At 43.3% G+C, this 21,617-nt stretch overlaps 2 protein-coding genes across 3 annotated transcripts in view; both read right to left on the bottom strand.

Moving 5' to 3' along the window:
* KCNH1 (potassium voltage-gated channel subfamily H member 1) overlaps positions 1–15,774 on the bottom strand; it is a 334,033-nt gene extending 318,259 nt beyond the window's left edge. For both annotated transcript variants that reach the window (XM_050951795.1, XM_050951794.1), the window contains exon 1: positions 15,696–15,774. In XM_050951795.1, coding sequence (XP_050807752.1) covers positions 15,696–15,774 — 79 coding nt within the window. The remainder of the gene's footprint in view (positions 1–15,695) is intronic.
* LPGAT1 (lysophosphatidylglycerol acyltransferase 1) overlaps positions 1–21,617 on the bottom strand; it is a 947,911-nt gene that overhangs the window by 341,409 nt on the left and 584,885 nt on the right. The window lies entirely within an intron of this gene.

Genomic DNA, 21,617 nt, shown 5'->3' on the forward strand with positions numbered 1-21,617 from the left:
CTTAGGGACTTCCCAGAGGGCATGGGAGGCCAGGAAAAGAATAGGCAAGAGGAAGGACATGATTAGACAAAAAACACAGGCCATGCCTCTTCACAGAGGATGTGTGAAAATACTCACAGGAGCTGTTGAAGCCCTGAGGCTATAATAGTGGCCCAGGGGCAGCTCTTTGAGGCTTTCTTCCCCACCACCCAAGGAGATCTCCCAGACTGGTTACTTGGGCTGCTCCCAGAGACAAGATTTACCCCATCATATGGATTTGTGACACCATTTCCAAACATGACTAGACAGACGAGGACACGGATTACACACGAAGTCCTAGCCCGGATGCACAGGGTTGCCCGGGGGGGCAAGTGAGGCAATTTGCCCCAGGCCCCGCAGGGGCCCCCACGAGAATGTCGGAGGCTCCCTCTGGCCCCAGCCCCACCTCCGGCCCCGCCTCCGCCTTCCCCCATCCCCCGGCACCTCAGCACGCCACATCCAGGAGTGGCCCTGGACAGAGCTAAAGCGGCATGGCTTGGGCAGGGCCTGAGCTCCTCCTGCTCAGAGCCATGTGGTAAGGGAGCAGGGCTGTGAGCTCAGGTCCTGTGGAGCCAGGCTGCTGCAGTGCTGTCTAGGGCCACTCCCGGATGCAGTGTACTGAGGCTCCGGGAGCAGAGTGAGGCAGGGGTAAGCGGCATGGTAAGAGGGCCGGGGGGGGGTTGGATAAGGGGCAGTCAGGGGACAGGGAAGGGGCAGAGGTTCGGGGGTGGTGGTCAGGGGATTGGAAGCTGGATCGTGGGCATTCTGGGGGTCTGTCAGGACTCAGCAGGGGATAGATAGAGGTCAGGGCAGTCAAGGAACAGGGAGCAGGGGGGCTGTGAGGGGTGGGGTTCCAGGGTGGTGGTTGAGGAGGTTTTGGGGGGGCAGTCAGGGAACAACGAGGGGGCAGAGGTTCTGAGGGGGCAATCAGGGGATGGGGAGCTGGATCGGTGGCATTCTGGGGGTCTGTCAGGACTCGGCAGGGGGTGGATAGGGCTCGGAGCAGTCAAGGGAAAAGGAGCAGGATGGGTCATGGATTCGGAGGAGGGCAGTTGGGGGGCACGAAGTGGGTGGGAGTTGGATAGGGGGCAGGGCCAGGCTGTTTTGGGGAGGCCGAGCCTTCCCTTCCCCAAAGCTCATTCAGCAGTTTGAGGCTTGCAGACAGCTATTTAGCACAAAGAGCCAAGCTGTTATCTTTTCCCTTAGGGCTACCATCCCTTTCACTTCTCAAATGTGAAATTCTAGTCTATATTTAATTTCAGTGCCATAGGGAGATTCATGTCAGAAGAGGGTAGCTTCATTTAAAATTAGTCACTTTAGATTAACAGTGATAGAGGCAAGAGAGTCATGGGGGAGGGATCACATGAGAAGAGCAATATCCTACATCACCTACCTCCTTCCCAACCCTACCAAGGGAGACCCCCCTCACCTGCATTCCCTGAGGCTCCAGAGGGGTTAATTCAGTGGTTCTCAAACTTTTGTATTGGTGACCCCTTTCACATAGCAAACCTCTGAGTGTGACCCCTCCCTTATAAATTAAAAATACTTTTTTTATATATTTAACACTATTATAAATGCTGGAGGCAAAGCAGGGTTTGAGGTGAAGGCTGACAGCTCACGACCCCCAGTATTAACCTCGTGATCCCTTGAGTAGTCCCAACCCGCAGTTTGAGACCCCCTGGGTTAATTTAATTTTAGCACCGTGGCCATTCACATGCATGTGCTATTTTGAGCATTTCAGTTTTCACAACATAGGCTCATCCCAGATTCTGGAACAAGCTCAAATGCTCAGTTCGTGGAGTATGTACATAAGCTATACTAAAGACAAACCCACAGTAACCATTTCCAGTTTGTGAGGGACCTCATGGAGCCCGTCTCTAGGAACAGATAAATTCATGGAGGTTAAGTCCATTAGTGGCTATTAGTCCGGATAGGTAAGGAATGGTGTCCCTAGACTCTGTTTGTCAGAGGATGGAGATGGATGGCAGGAGAGACATCACTTGATCATTACTTGTTAGGTTCACTCCCTCTGAGGCACCTGGCATTGGCCACTGTTGGTAGACAGGATATAGAGCTGGATGCACCTTTGGTCTGACCCAGTTTGGTCATTCTTATGTTCTAACCTAAATGAACCCAAAGTTATGGAGACAGATACGAGTCAAGGAAGCCAGCGGAGTATCAGAAACCTGGAAAAATCTCTGACTGGATGGGCTCAGGCATTTGGTCACAAGCTGAGGTGATTCAAAAGTTTTGGATTTTTTTTTTAAGCAGAATTTTTTTATATTTCTTTAAACAATCAACCACAGCAAGCAGCAAATATTTGGCCACAACTTCTGAATCCCCAAACCATGTTTAGGTTTTGGCAGACTAATTTCAGCTTTTCAATTAAAAAAACCACAACAAATTTTGAAAGAAAGCAGACATTGTCCGTGATTTTTTCTGTTTTTTAAAAAACCCCTAGTTTTCAATCCAAAAAAAGTTTTGGCGGAAAAATATTTGTCCAATACTTTTAATGAGCTTTAGTGCCTTTTAGCACTAGCTGATGCTGAGAACCAGTGATACCTTATAAAGGTGACTTGAAATGAAGTTTTCTCAAAACTGGGTTTGTGCTGAGATGAGGAAGGTTTTTAAATGTTTATTTTTCCCAAGGCGCCCTGCGGGGCAGCAAGCAGGGCAATTTGCCCCAGGCCCCGCAGGGGCTCCCACAAGAATATAGTATTCTATAGTATTGCAACTTTTTTTATTAAATTGCTTTGCCCCAGGCCCCCTGAATCCTCTGGGGGGGCTGCGGATGCATCACAATGTTTGTGAAATGGAGCTCTCAAATCCCAAGAGGACAGGGGCCCAATTCTCCAGTCTGGTTGAGGAGCGCTCAGCAGGAGTCAAGACCTGACAGCAAAAGTGCCCCCAAGCCACCCTTCCCTGCCCCCACTCCCAGTCCTCGAGCTGGCTGGATACCAATCCAATCCACAGCGTAGAATAGATTGGCTCATTTCCGCCAACTCCCTCCAGGAACCATTATTGCAGGTGGAGGAAGGGGTGTCCTAGCCATACCTTATTTAAGACATCATACCCTCGAGTCTATGCCAGTGACCAGGAGGGGAGGAAACATAGGAATCGCTATGCCTGGGCGGGGATGAAGAAGAATCCTCCACCGGCTACTTAAGCTGTGTTCAGGGCTGTTCTGCACTGGGGAAGCGGTGCCAAATATATTGGTGGATCAGGAACAAGGTGTTACCACAATATTAATTTGGCCACATAGCATTTCCTAGACATCACTCCAGTGTCATAGAGGGGCTGTGCAGAAGCAGCAGCTAACTGGGCAAGAATACCCCTGGCACAGCATAGGCTGTAAGATCCCTAACACTGCCCCTTTGTGATCTCCAAAACAGGTGGAACTGGGAGCACTATGGGGATTCTGGGTTGAGCTACAAGCCATAGGCAGTCTGGAACATCCTGAATCCATAGGGAACAAAGCTCTTGGAGATGCAACACAAGATTAGACCCAGTCTCCTCCTGCTTCTACAACTGAACTTATAAATTCTTCTACACAATGAGATGCACAGCTATTCATGCAAGCAGATCCATAGAAGTCATCCCATGAAGGTCTGTGGCATCTTGAAGTCAGTAGGACTATTTGCATGATTAAGAACTGCTTGGGTGAGTAGGTTATGTAGGATTGGGATTTAAGAGCCCAGGTAACCACTTTGTGGTCACACTCCTATGTATGGAGTACATCACACCACCTCCCCTTGTTATGCCCCAAATTACTATGACAGCACTTCATAGGTCTTCAGTAGAGTTTGAACCCAGCATGGGCCTCTACATTTCAGGTAAAAAAGAGTAACCCTCTTAGCTTATATCTGTAGCAGTCTCTTATCCTATCTGCAGACATAGAACACTTAGCTAGAGTTACATTAGTTAGCTGGGCATTGAACTGCATAGATGGCACGTTACAACCAATGGCAGAGTGCAACATGGTTTGGGATGTTATGGAGGCCAAATGCATAACTGGGTTCAAAAAAAAGAGTGAGATAAGTTCATGGAGGATAGGTCCATCAATGGCTATTAGCCAAGATGGTGAGGGATGCAACCCCATGCTTTAAATGCCAGCCAGAAGCTGGGACTGGATGACAAGGAATGGATCGCTCAATAAATTGACCTGTTCTGTTCATTTCCTCTGAAGCATCTGACACCAGCTAATGTCAGAAGACAGGATGCGGGATAGACAGACAACTGGTCTGACCCAGTGTGTCCATTCTTGTGTTTTCACGTCACTGAAATAGGTGTAACATGCTACCCCTGTCCTTGCTGAAATTAACAAAGGGTCCTGTGAAAAAAATAGTATGTGACAATCATGTAATTAACTATAACAAAAAGCATAAACATAAGGGGAGTAAGTTTAGGTTTCCCAGGCAATCTTAGTTCTGGTACTTCCAAATTTGTGGAACACTTGACTTTGCAACCTGAATATTTTTTTTTAAATATAGTATTTTGGTTTTTTTTTTTTGATAGCAAATGTAGTTATAGAACTATAGTACTCCCTTGTAAATACATGTCTCTCAAAACCTCTACAATCAGAGAGTTTACACTCACAGTTTGCATTAGTGATTCCCGCAGAGCAATTATTTACTTGATCATTTTAATTCAGGGCTATCCCTGAATTGTGCAGACTTTTGTTCTCAGTGGTGTAAATCAAGAGTAACTATCAAGGTCAATGGGGATATATTGGTGTAATACCAATGTGAGATAAGAATAAGGCCCAACATTTAGACAACTTTGTAAGGAAATAAATTCTTGGAATTCTTTACAAAAGATGAATGTAACTATTTCTTTGAGCACAAGGAGCTTAGAGCCTAAACTTCAGATGCAGAGTAGGGGGACACACCCACTAATCACAATTTTTTTGTCTGAATAAGACGTGCAGTACGGGGCCCTCAAGAAAATATTAATCTGTTCAAATGCAAACAGCAACTTACACTGCTATATAGGTATTGAGGTAGCAGAGTAAAGCCAATGGGATAACATGCTGTTCTCATATCCATGTTACTCCACTGAGATCAAGGGAGTCGCACAGATGCACATTTTGGCTCAGCATCTATTGAGCTGATTTCTTGGGTGGGAATGGGTTGATATTTAAAAATCATTGCATTATGTGACCTGATTTGCCATGTTAAAATGAATCTTCCATACTAAGTAATGAAATCTGTGGCCATTGTAATGTAAGTCCTCAATATTCTGGCTCTATTTTCAGATACAGCCTGGTTCTACAGTTCAAAACGATGTATTATAAAGATCTAAATATGGCCATTTGTATGTATATATTAAGGTTCACATAATAAAACACACACTTTACTGAGACAAAAAGGGTTTTAAAAACTCTGTAGTAGCTAGGGCATGAGCAAAGCTTCAGTGCAGTACACACATTTCAATGCTGCATTCTAAGCCTACTATTTGCACATAGAGCACGGTGCACAGACTGAAAAGAATTGCAGAAGATGCATTTCATCATACTTACCGCAAAAAAACAAAGGAGACACTAACTAAAACAACTTCAAGTGACTCAATTTGAACAATTGCACAAAAATGAAAGCTACTTTCAGCCAGCAGTTCACACAGAGATTAATAGTTCCATGCCAACGTTTGTTATTTTACATTGCTATAATAAATATTTCACAATAGACCTCTATCACCAGAAGATTGTCAACGGCAAACAGCAACACATCCCATCAACAGTGATAACCCTCACTCTTTTGAGGATTATGTATCTTCAGAAAGATAGTCAAATATCAAATTAAGTCTACAAAAAAATTTTAAAGAAACACTTTTGCAAACCATTTTTCCTCTTTGTAAATTAACAGAAATTGGTACAGAACAATGGAGAAGTAATGGCTGAAATGGACAGAATGCATGGAAGCTGTCATGTGTATATTGTACATAGCATCATTCTGTACCTGTCTGTCTATGAGATAATGTCCAGACTGAAAGTTAAAAAAAGAAAGCATGTTAAAGCAAATGTGGCATCTAGAATGAAGTAACTTTCCAAAATTTAAAGTTATCAGTCAATAAAATTAGTGTTAGAACTTCACCCTATACAAATCTGCAAAAGCCATATAATGTACTATTTTGTTTTAAAGAGAACAAAGATAATAATGTTTAACAGTAGGACTTCATTTAATTGTTTGTTTTTCCCTTTCAGGTCCTAAAAAGAAACCCAGTGAAGATCCTGTTTTGGGGTAGGTTAGTTATATAGGTCTTCTGACAATTTAAAATAAACCACTTGATTTATTGATATTTTCAGCCATCAAGAGCTTTAAAAGCATTTGACCAGAGCTAATTTTATGCTGAATCTTAATGGTATGCATTACAAAAATGGATTAACAAAGTTCTCTAGCAAGCAGGTTTCATTAAGATTTGTTTTATGATGTTGTTCTAGGATTTAATACAGAGATTGCTTGATGGATGAGTTGAATTACTACTGTGGAACGTTTTGGGCGTACAGAACATTAATTTTAAAATACATATCTAGCATCCTTATAATTTATTATTTTTTTCTTACTAGATCAGGTCATACATTTCCAAACACTATAAAAATTAGAAGCTCTTAGCTTAGTAATAACTAGCAAGGAAAAATTTCAGTACTCAAATTGGGCAAAATATTGGGATAACATTAGCTTATTAGAGAAGTAAAAAAGTTATGTTGCAAACTCTAGGTCTGTACTGCCACCAATGAAGTTAATAAAAGAGTTTTGCCATTGACTTCAAAAAGAGCGAGACCAAGAAAGAACAAAAACCATTATTTCTTCACATTGGCCCCAATTCAGCAAGGTACACGAACATGTTCTTACTTTTAAGCAGCTGAATAGTCCTAGTGAAGCATACTCATATCCTTAAATACTTTGATGAATCAGAGCCACTGAAATTAGGCCCACCCTAAAGACCCTACCAAAGCAAAAATTCCCATTGGATGGAATCTTGCCCATACAGTCTTGCAGGATTGGATACTTAAGGAATGTCAGCTTTACGCATTTGCCTTTAATAAATGTGTAGTACGTTAGTTTGTGTATCAGATGCCTACTTTGTTTAGGTGAAATTCACTTTGACTGATGCAAGTGAAGTGACGGGGATGGGAGGGAGGTAAAATTCACTTTCCAGCCAAAACCACTCTGCAGATGCTACTACAATTTATGAGGTGAAATAGCAGCCTTCTGTGCTATTTCTTCAGGCTGTTAGGTCCCGGCAGCCACATAATTGACAACTTCACTATTCCCAGTGCCACCTCTGCATTGGCCTATGTGGGGTTAGCAATAAAGACCTCTGAAAACAACAGAGTTATAGTGCCTTGAACCAGTATAAAGGAGTGGAAAAACAAGTGGTCTGTGTCTGCTCTAGATTTCCCATCAGTCCCTGTAGAAGCTTTAACTGATGTAGACATTCTTCCACAGACGCTCCACAGCAAAGTCAATACCCCTGCCACTTCCAACACCTGTTTAAAGGTTAACTTTGTTCATTCCAGCAATTTGTGTATCAGACGTGCTCACTGAAATGCATGGCAATATGCACCTGAACCTCAGTCAGTCATGCTGAAATGAAATTCACAAGCAGCACAAGGCATATGCACCAATTTACATTCTCAAAAAACAGCTTAAATGGCACAACGTCTATATGCCACTCCAAGCGTGTGCCTGGGGCGGCAAGCCACGGGGGGCGCCCTGACGGTCCCTGCGAGGGCCGCAGTCAGGCAGCCTTCAGCGGCATGCCTGTGGGAGGTCCGCTGGCCCCACAGCTTCGGCATGCCTGACTGCCATGCTTGGGGCAGCAAAAAAGCTAGAACCACCTTTGGTGCCACACCACTGCACAGAATGAATTTCATCTGCTAATGGTTGGGAGACATTGCAGAATCTGCAAATTCATGAATTTTGATAAACAGATACATGAAAAAAATATATACAATGGACCCCAAAATATACTCTGTTCATTTATTTTGAAAACCACAGTTTAGTTTAATTTATGAAAAACACTTAATAGTTATTTATCTGAATTACAGTGCACTTAGGAGCCCCAGTTAGGAACCGGGACGCCATTGTGCCAGGCATTGTACAAACAATAAACAAGAACAGTCACTGCCTCAAAGATCTTACCATCTAAGTAAATATCTCATAGTATAGGAAGTTATTTGCATAACTTGTAAAAGGAAGTCTTAGTAAAGTGATACCAAAATGCAGCACTCTGCTGCTAAAGCCACATTGTCAGGTTAAGATCTTTTTTCTTGTTTCCTATGATACTAAGAACAATTTAGATGATTATAATGCAAAAACACATTAGAAATCCAATTAGATTTTTCCACTCTTTAGGCTATTTCCTGTTACATTTCTCTGATTGAACAGAACATAATCTGGCCAGTTTCATTTTTTATCTTGTTAGTTAATTTCTCTTACAGGCCTCAGTGTATGGCACAATGTTGCAAGGTCTGGTTTGCAGACAGTAAAATGGAATGCTTGTTTGATTTTTTAAAACTATTTCCACTGGAATTAATGATAGAATTGTTTCCACGATTGTGTCATTCAGGATTTGTAAGAGGGTTTTTTTTTAAATTAAAAAAATCTAAATTAAGGACCAAATATGATTGGACACTGTGGAGTAGACCATTTCTGAGCAGGGAGGTTGAGAGATTTGTCTGATTCACGATGTGAGAATTAGCTCTGAACCCTTCAAGAGGAATCCACATGGGTTACTAGAGTCAATAGGATTCTACTCACCATATCTCTTAGCAGGATGGGTCTTGGTGATGTTCTGCAGTACCAAGGAAAAAGGCCTATTCTATTAAATATGGCATAATCAACAGGGCTGATTTTCCCTCCCAGAGTACAACCCACAAGGAAGTCTCTGTGAGGCTCCTCTCAGGGAGATCCCTCTACTCTCTTCCTTCAAGGGATACAGGATTTGACACTGAACCTGATCAAACCCCAGTGGGCAAAGCAGATCTCATGGGATCCACAGAAATGGCCAACTTCACAGAGACCCTGTGCTTCAAACCTTCTCTTCTCTCCTCCAGATTTTCTTACTATTCTGCTCCATTAAAGCCGTGCTACTAGGGGCCTGGCCATGGGAAGTAGACACCACAGAAGAGATATTAGAGTCCCAGGCTATATCATTTTTTCCAGGGAATTTTCCTGAAGGGTACAAGGTGCTTCTCCAGGGCTCCACGTCTGCCCTCTCACACCCAAACTGTTCCCCTTTCCTCCAGGTAAAACCTAAACCTGCAGAACATCCTCTCTGAGGTCCAGAGGAGGATGGGAAGGGAGAAATGGTGCCACAGAAGTGACTGAGCTATCCATCAGCACAGGACTGAGGAGATCCACAAGTGAAGGGTCTCCTGTATCAGTGGATTTAAGAGAGACTATCCAGGGCCATGCTATTTTCTCCTGATTTGGTGCATTAGCTCAAAAAAGGTATGTGCAGACCAAAAACTTCTCAGTGTCTCATTGTCTCTTCTAATTAATTGTACTAACAACTTGACCCAAATTAAATCTTCTATGTGGTCTGATAACATTAACAGCCTGTTTGTGGGGGAAAAGTTACCTGTGCATGAATGTAAGTGCTTTTATAATGTGCTTTGATATGAATACCTCAGTACTCAAACACACAAACAGCCCTATTGGAAAGACATTTAACTGATTTTTACCAAAGTTTACCCTCTTGAAGCCTGTATTGGCATTCCTAGCCCATCCAAACCTCACTGTGGAAAATCTGAGTGTGCTGGAATTGTAGGACTGGGCCCAGATCCTCAGATACAGTGAGCAAGGATAGATGCCCCGCTAAGCCATCTTTCACCTACCCAGCAGTCCCAGAACCAGGGGAATAGAAAGAACCTTCTATATGTCTTAGAGCAGCCCAGGCACTGCTCTAGTTACTTCCATTAAAGTGGCCCCCCCTCAGCACACCATGACCTATTCATTTTTTGTATTACAGTAGTACCTCAAGACCCCAGCCAAAACCAAAACCAAATTGTGCTAGGCCCCAGTTTGAGGCAGCTTTGGCTCAAAAGGGACTTAAGGTCCAGACTCTTGGTTCTGCCTGATGTAGAAAATTTTGGCGCATCCTTTTCAAACAAAAAGATAAGATACATCTATGTTATTGCCTAAACATTATCTTAAACAAGAATTGTTTATTTTGTTCTATAGGCGTTTGAAGCAACATCGTTATACAAAAGAAAACACATGAGTATTTAGGGCATCTCTCTTATTTAATGTGTTATTTAGCACCATATTATTGTACATTGAGAAGTCTATAAGTAGTTGCTAAAATATTTATGGGTAGATTCATGGGTATTGGAGCAGAATTTTGATACTCAGGTAGGTATGCCAGTGTCTTTCAGCATATAAATAGATTGACCTTGTGTCAAGGTTTTTTCCCCACTTTGAACTTTAGGGTACAAAAAGTGGGGACCTGCCTGAACACTTTTAAGCTTAATTACTAGTTTATTTCTGGTACGCTGCCACCAGCCAGAAGTCTGTGTCTGGCATACTTCTGTTCCCCCAAAACCTTCCCTGGGGAACCCAAGACCCAAACCCCTGGGGTCTTAAAACAAGGAGAAATTAACCATCCCCCTCTCCTTTTCCCCCCACCAATCCCTGGTGAGTTTAGACTCAATCCCTTGGATTCTAAAACAAGGAAAAATCAATCAGGTTCTTAAAAAGAAAGCTTTTAATTAAAGAAAGAAAAGGTAAAAATTATCTCTGTAAAATCAGGATGGAAAACGCTTTACAGGGTACTCAGATTTATATAGACTAGAGGGACCCCACTCCCCCTAGCCTGAGATACAAAGTTACAGCAAACAGAGGTAAAAATCCTTCCAGCAAAAAGACACATTTACCAGTTGAGAAAACAAACATAAGACTAATCCGCCTTGCCTGCTATTACTTACTATTTGGAAACATGAAAGACTGATTCAGAAAGATTGGAGAACCTGGAATGATGTCCCGTTCCTCTCAGTCCCGAGAGCAAACAACGAACCAAAAAAAAAAAAAACACAAACAAAAACTTCCCTCCACCAAGATTTGAAAGTATCTTGTCCCCGTATTGGTCCTCTGGTCAAGTGTCAGCCAGGTTCACTGAGCTTCTTAACCTTTTACAGGTAAAAGAGACATTAACCCTTAACCATCTGTTTATGACACCTTGAGTTAAAACTAATTATAACAGATCAGAAATATGGCATTATCAATCTTTGTTTGCATAGTATATGTAGTTCAAAGATTTGAAGCCCTTGCTCCTCACACTGGTCTTATGGCTGTATGATCTGAGCTGAGATCTGGAACAGATCTTTTTTAATATTTTGTTTAGCTATGTCATCATCTGGACAAGTTCTTTTACTGTTTTACTGTTACTTTTATTGTTAATATTCAGAAGTGTCTGCACTCTATTGAAATTCAATAGTCATTAGACAATAGGATTTGATTCTGCAGCCTTTACAAGGCAAAACTCCCTCTGATCTCAATGAGAATTTTGCCTGAGTAAGGATTGCAAAACTCAGGCCTATAATTCTGTAAACTTAAAGGATTTTTTCTCTAGATTATTGATAAAGCATTAAAATATCATTTTATAAAAATTAGTTGCCTATAACATACTGCACCATTTGAATGGAGTGCACTGGCTGCAGACCAAGATGATAGCTCTGATACTGTTATAGAATGCTGTATACCACAGGGATATTGTGTTACCGCAGGAAAAACATGAATATGACATTAGCAATATCCATCAGCAGCCTAGTGATTTCTTCCATACTGAACTATTTTACAGCATAGACAATTTTCCACCCCACAGGGTGTTCTGGTCTTTTTAGCTTTTTCACTTTTTCAGAACAAAAAAAAAAACAAAACTTCTGTTCACCAAGCCTGACTAAGTCCTATGCACAACATTTATTTTTCTAACTATACACGGGTAGTTCAGAAGCACTGTTTTAAAATATTAAACATAAGACAAGCTGTTCACAAGCAGAATTGTAAACAACATATGTATGGGATGGTGCATGCCTATGCCATTCTAGGAGCAGCTCAGGAAAGGGATTCCTCTTTGCTCCACTATGAGGGAAGTAGTTTACTGAAGCTCTTGAAATGTTAATTCCCTCTTCACTCTGGCTGGCATGTAGGGGAGAAGACCCATTGCTCCCCATCTCCCTGCTTTTCTCGGCCCACTCCTATGCAGGGCTGGGGAGACAGCACTGACCTCACAAACCTGCTCTCTTTCCTGCACCTGGGGTGGCAACTCAGTCAAGTCACATCTGGGGGTGGGGAAGTGCTTACCCCAAATCACTGCACATGGATATGACAATCTTCCTCCTGAAGACACGCTATAGACATGAGCAAAACACTATGCCAGAATGAAAAGACCTGAACATGCATGCACATTAAATTTAAAGCCACATGAGCTATATGAGCTATATTTGGCAATGGAGACATGTCAGCTTTCAAGCTTCACAACTCATATCAAATGCCATTAATAGAATTACATTTTAAACTAATGCTGAAATGGCATAATTAGATGTGTGTGTTGATTATTGCTCCCAATAAATGGTTGCAGATAATTGCTTTATTACTGTGATCTAGTCTCATTTAGACAGCTAGCTTCTCTCAGTCTCTAAAAAAGAGAGTACAATGTGGTCCTCAATTAATTTGTAGCTCTGATATAAACAGAGTGGGTTCTATTCTACTCCCCCTTCCCAGCAAGGTCCATATGCATCACAGCATTAATGTCAGTTCTATAACTAATTGGTAAGTCCCCCACATTTCAGTGGGAGAACAGACTCCCAGGAGCATGCATTTGTGTATGTTTCTCCACTCAGTATTTGGAGGCAGTGTGTAGCCTGCTCCAAGCTGCCAGCTAAGTACTAGCTTGATAAAACTCCCAACATTTCAATGGCAAATCCCCTCATTTTATGTTTTTTTTCTTGTCAGTCAGATTGTGACCCAGCCAAATGTGACTGAGCAGGGGAATAAAAGGGAACCAAAACCTTAACTTTTATCTGGCCACTTTAGCTTCCCCTGCCTCACAGTTTGGGTATAGGAGGCACAGTAAAGACGGCAGCCCAGTGTTCTCCTTCCAAGCAGGTGGGCCAGGAGAAGGTAGGGAGGAAGAGGAAATGGGTGGAGCCTTGACTCCCCCATGCCTCCCTTAAACTGACCAGCAGAGCTGAGCCAGCACAAAGTGGGGAAAGAACTTCACTAAATTACACCCTCTTAAAAGCAAGGGAAGGGACTGGAACTTGAGTCACAATTCCTCCCAAATGCCTCCTTAGTGTGGTACAGCTGTGTGCCATCCTCTCCTACAAGGTTGCGCCTAGAGGTTCAGTTGAGTATTATTACAGCCCTCATGAACTAATGCACACCTGAACAGGGGCCTGGTCTTTTTATTTGTCCCATGAAGTACCTTGCTCACCCACAGCACCATAGAAATAATAATGTCAGGGTAACTTTTGACACTGCTTCTATTGATTGTGGGGGTGTAGGGATGGAAAACTGATTATATGTTCAGGTTGATGACTCATCAGTTCTGCTGAATAAAGTTGACTTTTCTCATGATGAAATTATTCAAAGACAAAACAGTCTCTAGGAAAAATTTTAGTAATTGAAGTAGAGGTTCTATTTCACCACAGTCAGCCAAAAGATTTTGTTTTTAAATAACAGGATTTTCAGTAAGGATGGACAGTATTTTTTGTTCTAAGAATACAGTAATCAAACATTTCTCTAGGAAAGGAGTGGGGGAAGGCAACCTTTTTAGAGTGTCACCATTATGTGTGAGGATGCATTAGTAGTACCCAGATTCTCTGCACTCCAAGACTTTGCAAATCACTGCTGCTTCAGTAAGAGCCTCCAGTTTAAAAAAAAAATTGAAAATCATCCCTTGGAGTCATTTGAGTTTCCAGCCCCAGATCAAATGAGGAATTGTCTTTCTTTGCTTTCTCATCATGTAGCTGATTTTTTAAAATACTGTAATTCACTAATTATGTTTCCTGATTCTACACTCTAACTTATCCAAGAAGTCCTTAAATTGCTTAGCATCCTCAGTGAAGTGAATGGGAGTTAAAAATTGGTAGAACTTGGGCCAAGACCCTGTTAACATACATGTTCTTAGTTTTAAATAGTATGTATAATATTTGCATGATTGAGACCTTTTTAAGGAAACAGCCTTTTAGCAAAATCCAGATCACATTAATACATATTCACATGCAGTTGTGCAATTCTAGACATTTCCCCTGGCAACAAATATACTGATTACTGTATCCTTAGGCTCACAAAATTGCAAATACCTTATTCTTTACTTAAAAAGAAACTTCATTTCAACTCAGCGAGATAGACCTCCCTTATCCTCCAAGGTGACTTAGGGTTTTTTCCTAGAGACCATCTTGAATTTCTGAATCATTTAGTCATTAAAAAGCAATTGCTCAGACCAAAAGAATCTCCCTGACAGTCAATTGGCTTCTTACATACCCTGTATTCCCTTGATGTCTGTGGGATCCTTTGGGTGAGTGTAAACTGCTTGAATGAGTGAATTCGGCAGGATCGGGCCCATAGTGTGGCTGATGGTTTTGACATTTGGCTGTAGAAGAACTATAACATTTTCAGTATTCAACTTAAACCATATACAGGCTAACACCTATTCACTCATTATTACAGAAGTGACAGGCAGCTACTTAGATCTAATAGACCAGCATACTGAATGGCTGATATATGAGGCTATCCTGCATAAACTGCTGTGTATAAGGCAAATGCTAAGAAATATACCCCTGCTTAGACACCCAGACACAGGATGGGCTTTTTGCTGTATCCTTAATTTAAACTGACTCACGGATCATATCTGTGATTACAGCAGCACCTGAACTCTGTCACCCTGCCTTCCACCTGAGGTAAGAGATAGAAGGGAATTAATCCAACAGCAGAGAGATCTCCTGGAAAACAAGTTAAAACTAAGGCGATCGCCAACTACCAAACAGTAGTGGGCTCTGCCAAGACAGGCACATTGGGTCCCCTTGCCCCGGAGCAGCACGTCCCAGTGGAAAGGAAGGATGCAGCCCCTGACCAAGGAGGAGGGCACCACCAGTGATGGTGGAGAGGCTTGAGGAGGGGTCCGGGTGCAGTCCCACCACGAGGAGAGGGTGATGAGTCTCGGCCTGAGACTGGCGGGATCTTCACTGGGGCAGCATCCAGGCAGCTCTAAAGCACGCACGAGCCTCTCTCCCCCAAACCCTTCTCCCTCTCACATCTCTACAGCAGACACTTGAGCCCTGCAGATAAGTGTCCCGGGTGCTTTACTCCAGATCACGGGGGTTTCGTGCAACCCAAGAGCCTGGGCTTCCTCCCCCCGCTCCCCCTTTTGGAGGGTCCGATCAGACTCTCCCCTCTACTTTCTGTGGGACTTTGCAAAGGCATCGCATGCGGGATCATTTCACCAAGGGCACCGGCACAGACCGCTTCATTCAATCACCTCCGAGCCGTGCTGGTTCAAAGCCAGTTGGGCAGCCCCGGAGACCGGCCGCTGCAGGAAGGACTTACTGTGTTTTCTTTGCCACTGCCCCTTGCAAGCCCCACGCTCAGCAGCATTTCTGGCCGCCCCTGGGGAGCAGCTTCCGAGGCATCTCCCGTTACTGTACGTGCTGCGGGTGAATGCAATCCTCCCCTTACCATTAGATCTTCGCACAATGTTCTCCAGAAAGGTGTTCTGAGGAGCCACCAGCCCTCTCCTTCCCCCAGCCATAGTCATGTCTTCCGGAGTCCAGCGCGGAGGCTTGGATCAGGGCTGCGCGAAGCTAAGCGCTCCCACTCCACGCTCTTCCCGCTCTGAGCGCCTCATGCTCTCCGCTGGGACCCCACCGGCTCTGCAGCATCAGCTTCTCCAGCCACCCAGCCTCCCACTGCATCCCTGCTGCTTCGGCCGCCGCCTGGACCGGTCCGGCAGCGCCCTCTGCTGGGCACAATCTCCGCCATTCCCAGCCCCGGTCCTGATGCTCAGGCTGCGGGAGGAGACAGGCAACACCTGTACTGCAGCACCCTCCTCTGGGCACAAAGAAATATGCGCTGCCTGAAGCGCGCCTGGCCCGAATTCCCTTCCGCAGGCAAAAAGCCCGCATAAACCCTAACGACACACTACTTCTGTGGACCTTTAACCTGCACAGCTGGGGTCATCTTTGTAAGACCAGCGCCAAGTTCCAAGCACCCCTGGGCCACTTCATAGCTTAGGATAAAAATCATGGGAAGCCCCCAAACATATCAATTTCATCTGAATTTGCTTTCAATGATAGAGATCCTTCAAACCTATCAGGCACTTCTTAGGGCGTGAATCTAGCCAGCCAAGACAGGGCTGGAGTCATCCTCCCAACCTTGTAAATTAGGAATCGCTCCACTGGTTTAACGATAGTGTAATCCCAATGCAAGGAGAAAGGGGGGGGGGAATAAACCTAGGGCTTCACAGAATTCCAACAAGAGCTGACTACTACACCAAATAATGTCTGGGTAGCCATCTCTGCCGCCCCCTAAGAGCCATGCCCCAAAACTTTTATCACTTAAGAATTAAATAAATACACCTTTTACTAACCTTTACCAGGCACACTGAGACCCTCAGATGGAAAATACTAATGAAGTGTTATATCAACGTGCTTTAAGAACATTGAGCCTCCCAACACCCCTCTGAGGGAATTAAGAGTGACTGCCCCTGTTTTACAGATGGAGAAACTATGGTCTAGAAGTTAAGGACTCTGATTCTAGGGTGGGTGCCCAACTGAAATATCATGGCATGATTTTTAGAATAGTAGTCACAAGGCCAGATGATCCTCAGCTGAACTCTGTAAAGCTACACCCATTTATAGCAGTTGAGGATCTGCCCCCTCTTTAGTAACCATTCTAGGTTTTCATTCATTCCTAAAATGACTTATTTTAAAAGGCTGCTTTGTATTATGTGGTTAAATATCAGCTCAGTTAGAGTGAAGAGATATTTAAATAGTGTATGCTTTGATCTATTTAATTTGTAAAGGTTTCTCTTTAATGGATTAAACTATTCTTCTCCCTTCACCATCCTAGTGATGAATGGGAGTAAGGGCATACTCAGGTCTCTTTAATTTACAGAAGATAGAGGTACATATCTTATTCCCAATGCTCTTGGCTCCCACTATCTATAGTGCCTTTTAAAGTGAAGTTCCTTCAGACTCTGCTTCCTTGTGTATACACAACACACCCAAGATCTCTCTCTGTCACACAGAGGTTCCACACCGAAGAATCACTCTATGAAAGTAGCATTATGGGTTCTATGTTTATTTTCTGACAGGGGCAAATTTTTAAGAGGTAGTTAGGTGCCTAAAGATGCAGATAGGTCCCTAGTGGGATTTTCACAATCCTGTATCAAGAGCTAGAATATACAGTCGACTCCTGCTGGAACCAGCAGCATCAAGCATCCCTAAAGACATTTTAAACCAGCCAGCAGAATATTTCCCCAGGTCTCCCCCAACTCCCATTATCTCTGGCTGCTGGTGTAACCCAGCTAGGCAGACCCAGGATCAGAGAAGAATACAGGTGAGTCACCTTTTTACACACTCAAACACACACACACCCCTTCCCAAACTGCACCAAGCACTGATGACTGCAACTCAGGTTCTGGACATTAGTTAAATTCATATTGGTCAAAGGACACACTCCATTCTTTAGGAGGTACAAATTAGAGATGATTTGTGTTTCTAAACATAAGGATATATGCTTAGCATCTGGAGCCCACTTTATCTCACTCACTATAAATAACTATACTAGTATTATACACATATGCATGTATCAGAGTTTGCCTTTCACTACCAAACCGCTCAAGGGAAGTCAGCCATAAAAACACTGAGAATTTTACTAGAGCTTGTCCATGATGCTAGAACTTGAGAGCAGATTGCAGCTTGGCCCAGCTAACCCAACTGTAGGCTCTAGCACTGATACTCTCACACATTTGTCAATACCAGATTATTGAAACATTTATTCCTAGAACAAATGTTTGTAGGGTCTAAACATGTAGAGGCCTCCTGATGCCACCTTGTGGTAGGACTATGACCCTGCAGCTCCTACCAACCACTCTGCAAAGATTTCAACAAAGACCACCCTTGTTGAGGGCTCTTTTACTTGCTTACAAGCTTCAAACCACCCCATGACAGTCTTAAAGAGGAGTCCAGATGTCACACCTTAAGGGGTCTCACATGACTGTTGTTGTTTACTCCCTACCCAGACCTTCGGCTTTCTCCCATCTGATACAGCTTACCCTTCAAGGTCTAGGACAGGCACATGCTCCAGACGAAGCCTGAGAAATGAGGAAATTTAAAACAAGATCTTCCCTGGCTAGGAAGAAACAACAGTTCCACACATTTAGTATACACCTGCCCCCCAAGTTCCTTTTGGGAAAGCTAACCCAGATTTCACAGCTATCCTGTCCCTTAGGCAGGATTGTAGGCTCCAGGGCAACTTCCCTGAGCCTTTCCCTCCTCACACTCTCTCAGTAGCACCTCTCTGCTTCCCTTAGCAGTGAACTCCCAACCCTCCACAGCAAACTTCTTCCTTCATATGGGGAAGCTAAGAGATCTCTCTAGCTACCCCTTGTCTGCACATCTCTGATATAGCTCACTCTCACATCCAGAAAGTACCTACAGAAAATATCTCTTTTTACCCTACCACTTCCTCTTATTACCCTCAGCTCCTTTTTTATGACATTCCTAGCCCCTACCCAGCTGGGATGAATAGCTCATTGAGTTGGCTTGGGGGAATCAAGTGAGCTAAACAGTCCCTACTGGGAGGCAGCTAATTAATCACTGGGGACTGGTCCTGTTCCCTTTTAAAGGGACCAGACACCCTGTGACAAGTGTCTATACTAGAACATAAAATTGTGTTAATTAACCCAAGTTAACTGACAATCAAGTTAAAGTGAGTCAGAGGAACACAGCTGGATTCTGGTTAATCTCCAGTGCAAGGTGAGTAAGACATCTGACTTCAGCAAGAACCAAGAAATGATCATGTCTATGGAGCTTTATTGGAGTGGCTCATGATGTTGAGGATTGACCAGACTGGTGACCAGTGCAGAGAGAGAATCAAGCACCTCAAGACTGATTGCTGCCCAGTCAAATATGCTAATGGTACCTTTGGGAACTCCTCAGCTTCCTGTCTCTTTTAAGATGATATTACTGGGTGCTGAGAACTTCACCAAGCACACAACAATAGTGCACTAATAGTGCACTGACAATAGTGCATGACAATCTGTTGAGCAGTGATGGCATCCTTATAACCCCCCGTCACAGACGCTGCTGGAGGTGAGCCAGCTGCCAGATGAAGCACACAAAGTGACCCAATGCTGACATCAGTCCCTGAAGAGGCTATGCCTCCGGAGCCCCTACAGTACCTCCTGGATCTGTATTCAGAGAAGCTGTTTGGGGACAGTCCTAGGGAACAGCCCATAGTGGAACCAGCAGCAGAGAAAGCACTTCAGACAGAGCCTGGTAAATTTCTGCCTTTATGTTTGTTATTAATATATGAATGGGAGGGATTTCTGACTTGTGGCCCTATGAAATTATTAATACAAGCCAGGATAATAGTCTGTTTCCTTCAGGGTGGAACATCAGTTTCATAGTGCCCCTGCACTCACACCCACACCCCACCTGGGATTCAAAATGGACACCAGGAACTGAGGGGGAAATGTTAAACAAGCAAGTACCATGAAATTTGTACTAGTTACTCACTGGTTGTTAGAAATATGGGTTGAGGAGCTACATTTATGAGCTTTGTATAACGCTCCCTGCTAATACAGTGTCCCTTGTAAATTGTCTACCTGTACACAATCCCCAAAAAACAAAACTGTGTGTGTATTTGTCCCATAGCTGTGTGAAATATGAGTCCAAACAAGACCATACTGTGTATTTAGTCTGCAGACGCCTGTGTTTGGAGTTCATATTACTGCACAGGGTGTCTGTCTGTGTTAGGCATCCCCATGTCTGGCAATCTGTTGGATTTGTGATTGGATGCAGGGTGCTTGTAAGATGCCTGTACTATGTCTCCATGCTAAATTAGCAGCTTGTTGATTTTACCATGATTTTTCACCCATTTTTGGCTGGCGATGATGCAAACTTCTCATGGAGTAGGAACTCCAGATGGTCACTTACATTCCTCTGCTTACTAAGGCTGCTTTTGTAGCTCATAAGCTCCCTATATTTGGAGATGCTGGTCAGTCACCAAGTGCCTAAAAATCTCCTCAGCCTACACAGATCTTTGTCTTCCACTGGCCTGGAAAAGAAGTTCACATTTCCACTTAGGGACCTCCAGAATAACCTCTTCCAGAGCTTGCCCTACCTGAAAGGATTGTAAGACCATAAGAATGACTATACTAGGCCAGACCAATGATCCACCTAGCCCAGTATCCTGTCTGCCAACAGTGGCTAATGCCAGATGCTTCAAAGGGAAAGAACAAAACAGAGTAATTGAATGATCCATCCAGTGCCAGCATCTGGCATTGAGAGGTTTAGGGACACCCAAAGCATGGGGTTACATCCCGAGCTTAATTTGTAATGAAAGAGGTGCTGGGGCTCAAGCAATTTTTTTACTTTCATATTCGTACCCTGTGCATTTGTACCTTCCACTTGTCACAGCCCACACATGCAAAATGCACTAACGACCAAGGAGAACAGAGAGCCAGGGACCCCCAGAAATAGTTGTCCATTTCATGTACTAACATGCTCTGTTGAGTTTTTGCACTGAATTTGGTTATTTTATTGGTCATTGGAATGGCAGCTGGTCTGACTTTCTGATTTTTACATTGCATTTTATTTTAAACATGTATTAAAGTACAAAGTCTTGAATTTGCACACAAGGCTTCAATAGCAAGTTTTATTGGATAAAATGAAGTGGAACTTCTTCAAAGTAATCTAAAAGCTATGGGTTGAAATACATGGCCAGTCTCAATAAAATTCAATAATCATCACAATCATCCATAAACTGTGAGTTGAAGTACATGGCCAGCTTTTATAAAATGCATTAAAAACATCCATACATTTCAGCACATTGAGTAATACATTGTGTGTAGAGGCAAATTAGTGTGTTTACAAAATTCAGAATACAAATTCATTTTTAAAAAAATCTCCCACACCCAGAAACAGCACAATTACAAATAGCATTTTGTTTCCCCTCATGTCTGGGACCATACAAACCCACTATGAGGGTGCAAAAAGCACCTTGAGTTCCATTGCAGGGGATCCAGCTCCACTAATGGCAGGTGCATTTGCTGGCTGTGTGTTCAAGGTCAGCAGTATCCAGAGACCATTCTTGGTGAAAAGCTTCAACTTCTCTTTTGTCCTTGCAGACATTGTGCAGAAGACAGCAATCCACAATAATGCAGATGGCATTCATGACACTGGCAGCCAAATGGTTCTGAAGGAAGTATCAATAGGATTTCAATCTGCCAAATGCACATTCCACCACCATCCTATAGCTATTGAGTGTGTAGCTGAAACGTCTTTTGCCAGAACCCCTGAAATCAGGGTATGGTTTCATAAACCATGGCAACAGAGGGTAAGCAAGGTCCCCCTAGAATAACAGTGGGGACAG

This window comes from Gopherus flavomarginatus, chromosome 4 (assembly GCF_025201925.1).
Source record: "Gopherus flavomarginatus isolate rGopFla2 chromosome 4, rGopFla2.mat.asm, whole genome shotgun sequence".
Lineage (NCBI taxonomy): Eukaryota > Metazoa > Chordata > Testudines > Testudinidae > Gopherus > Gopherus flavomarginatus.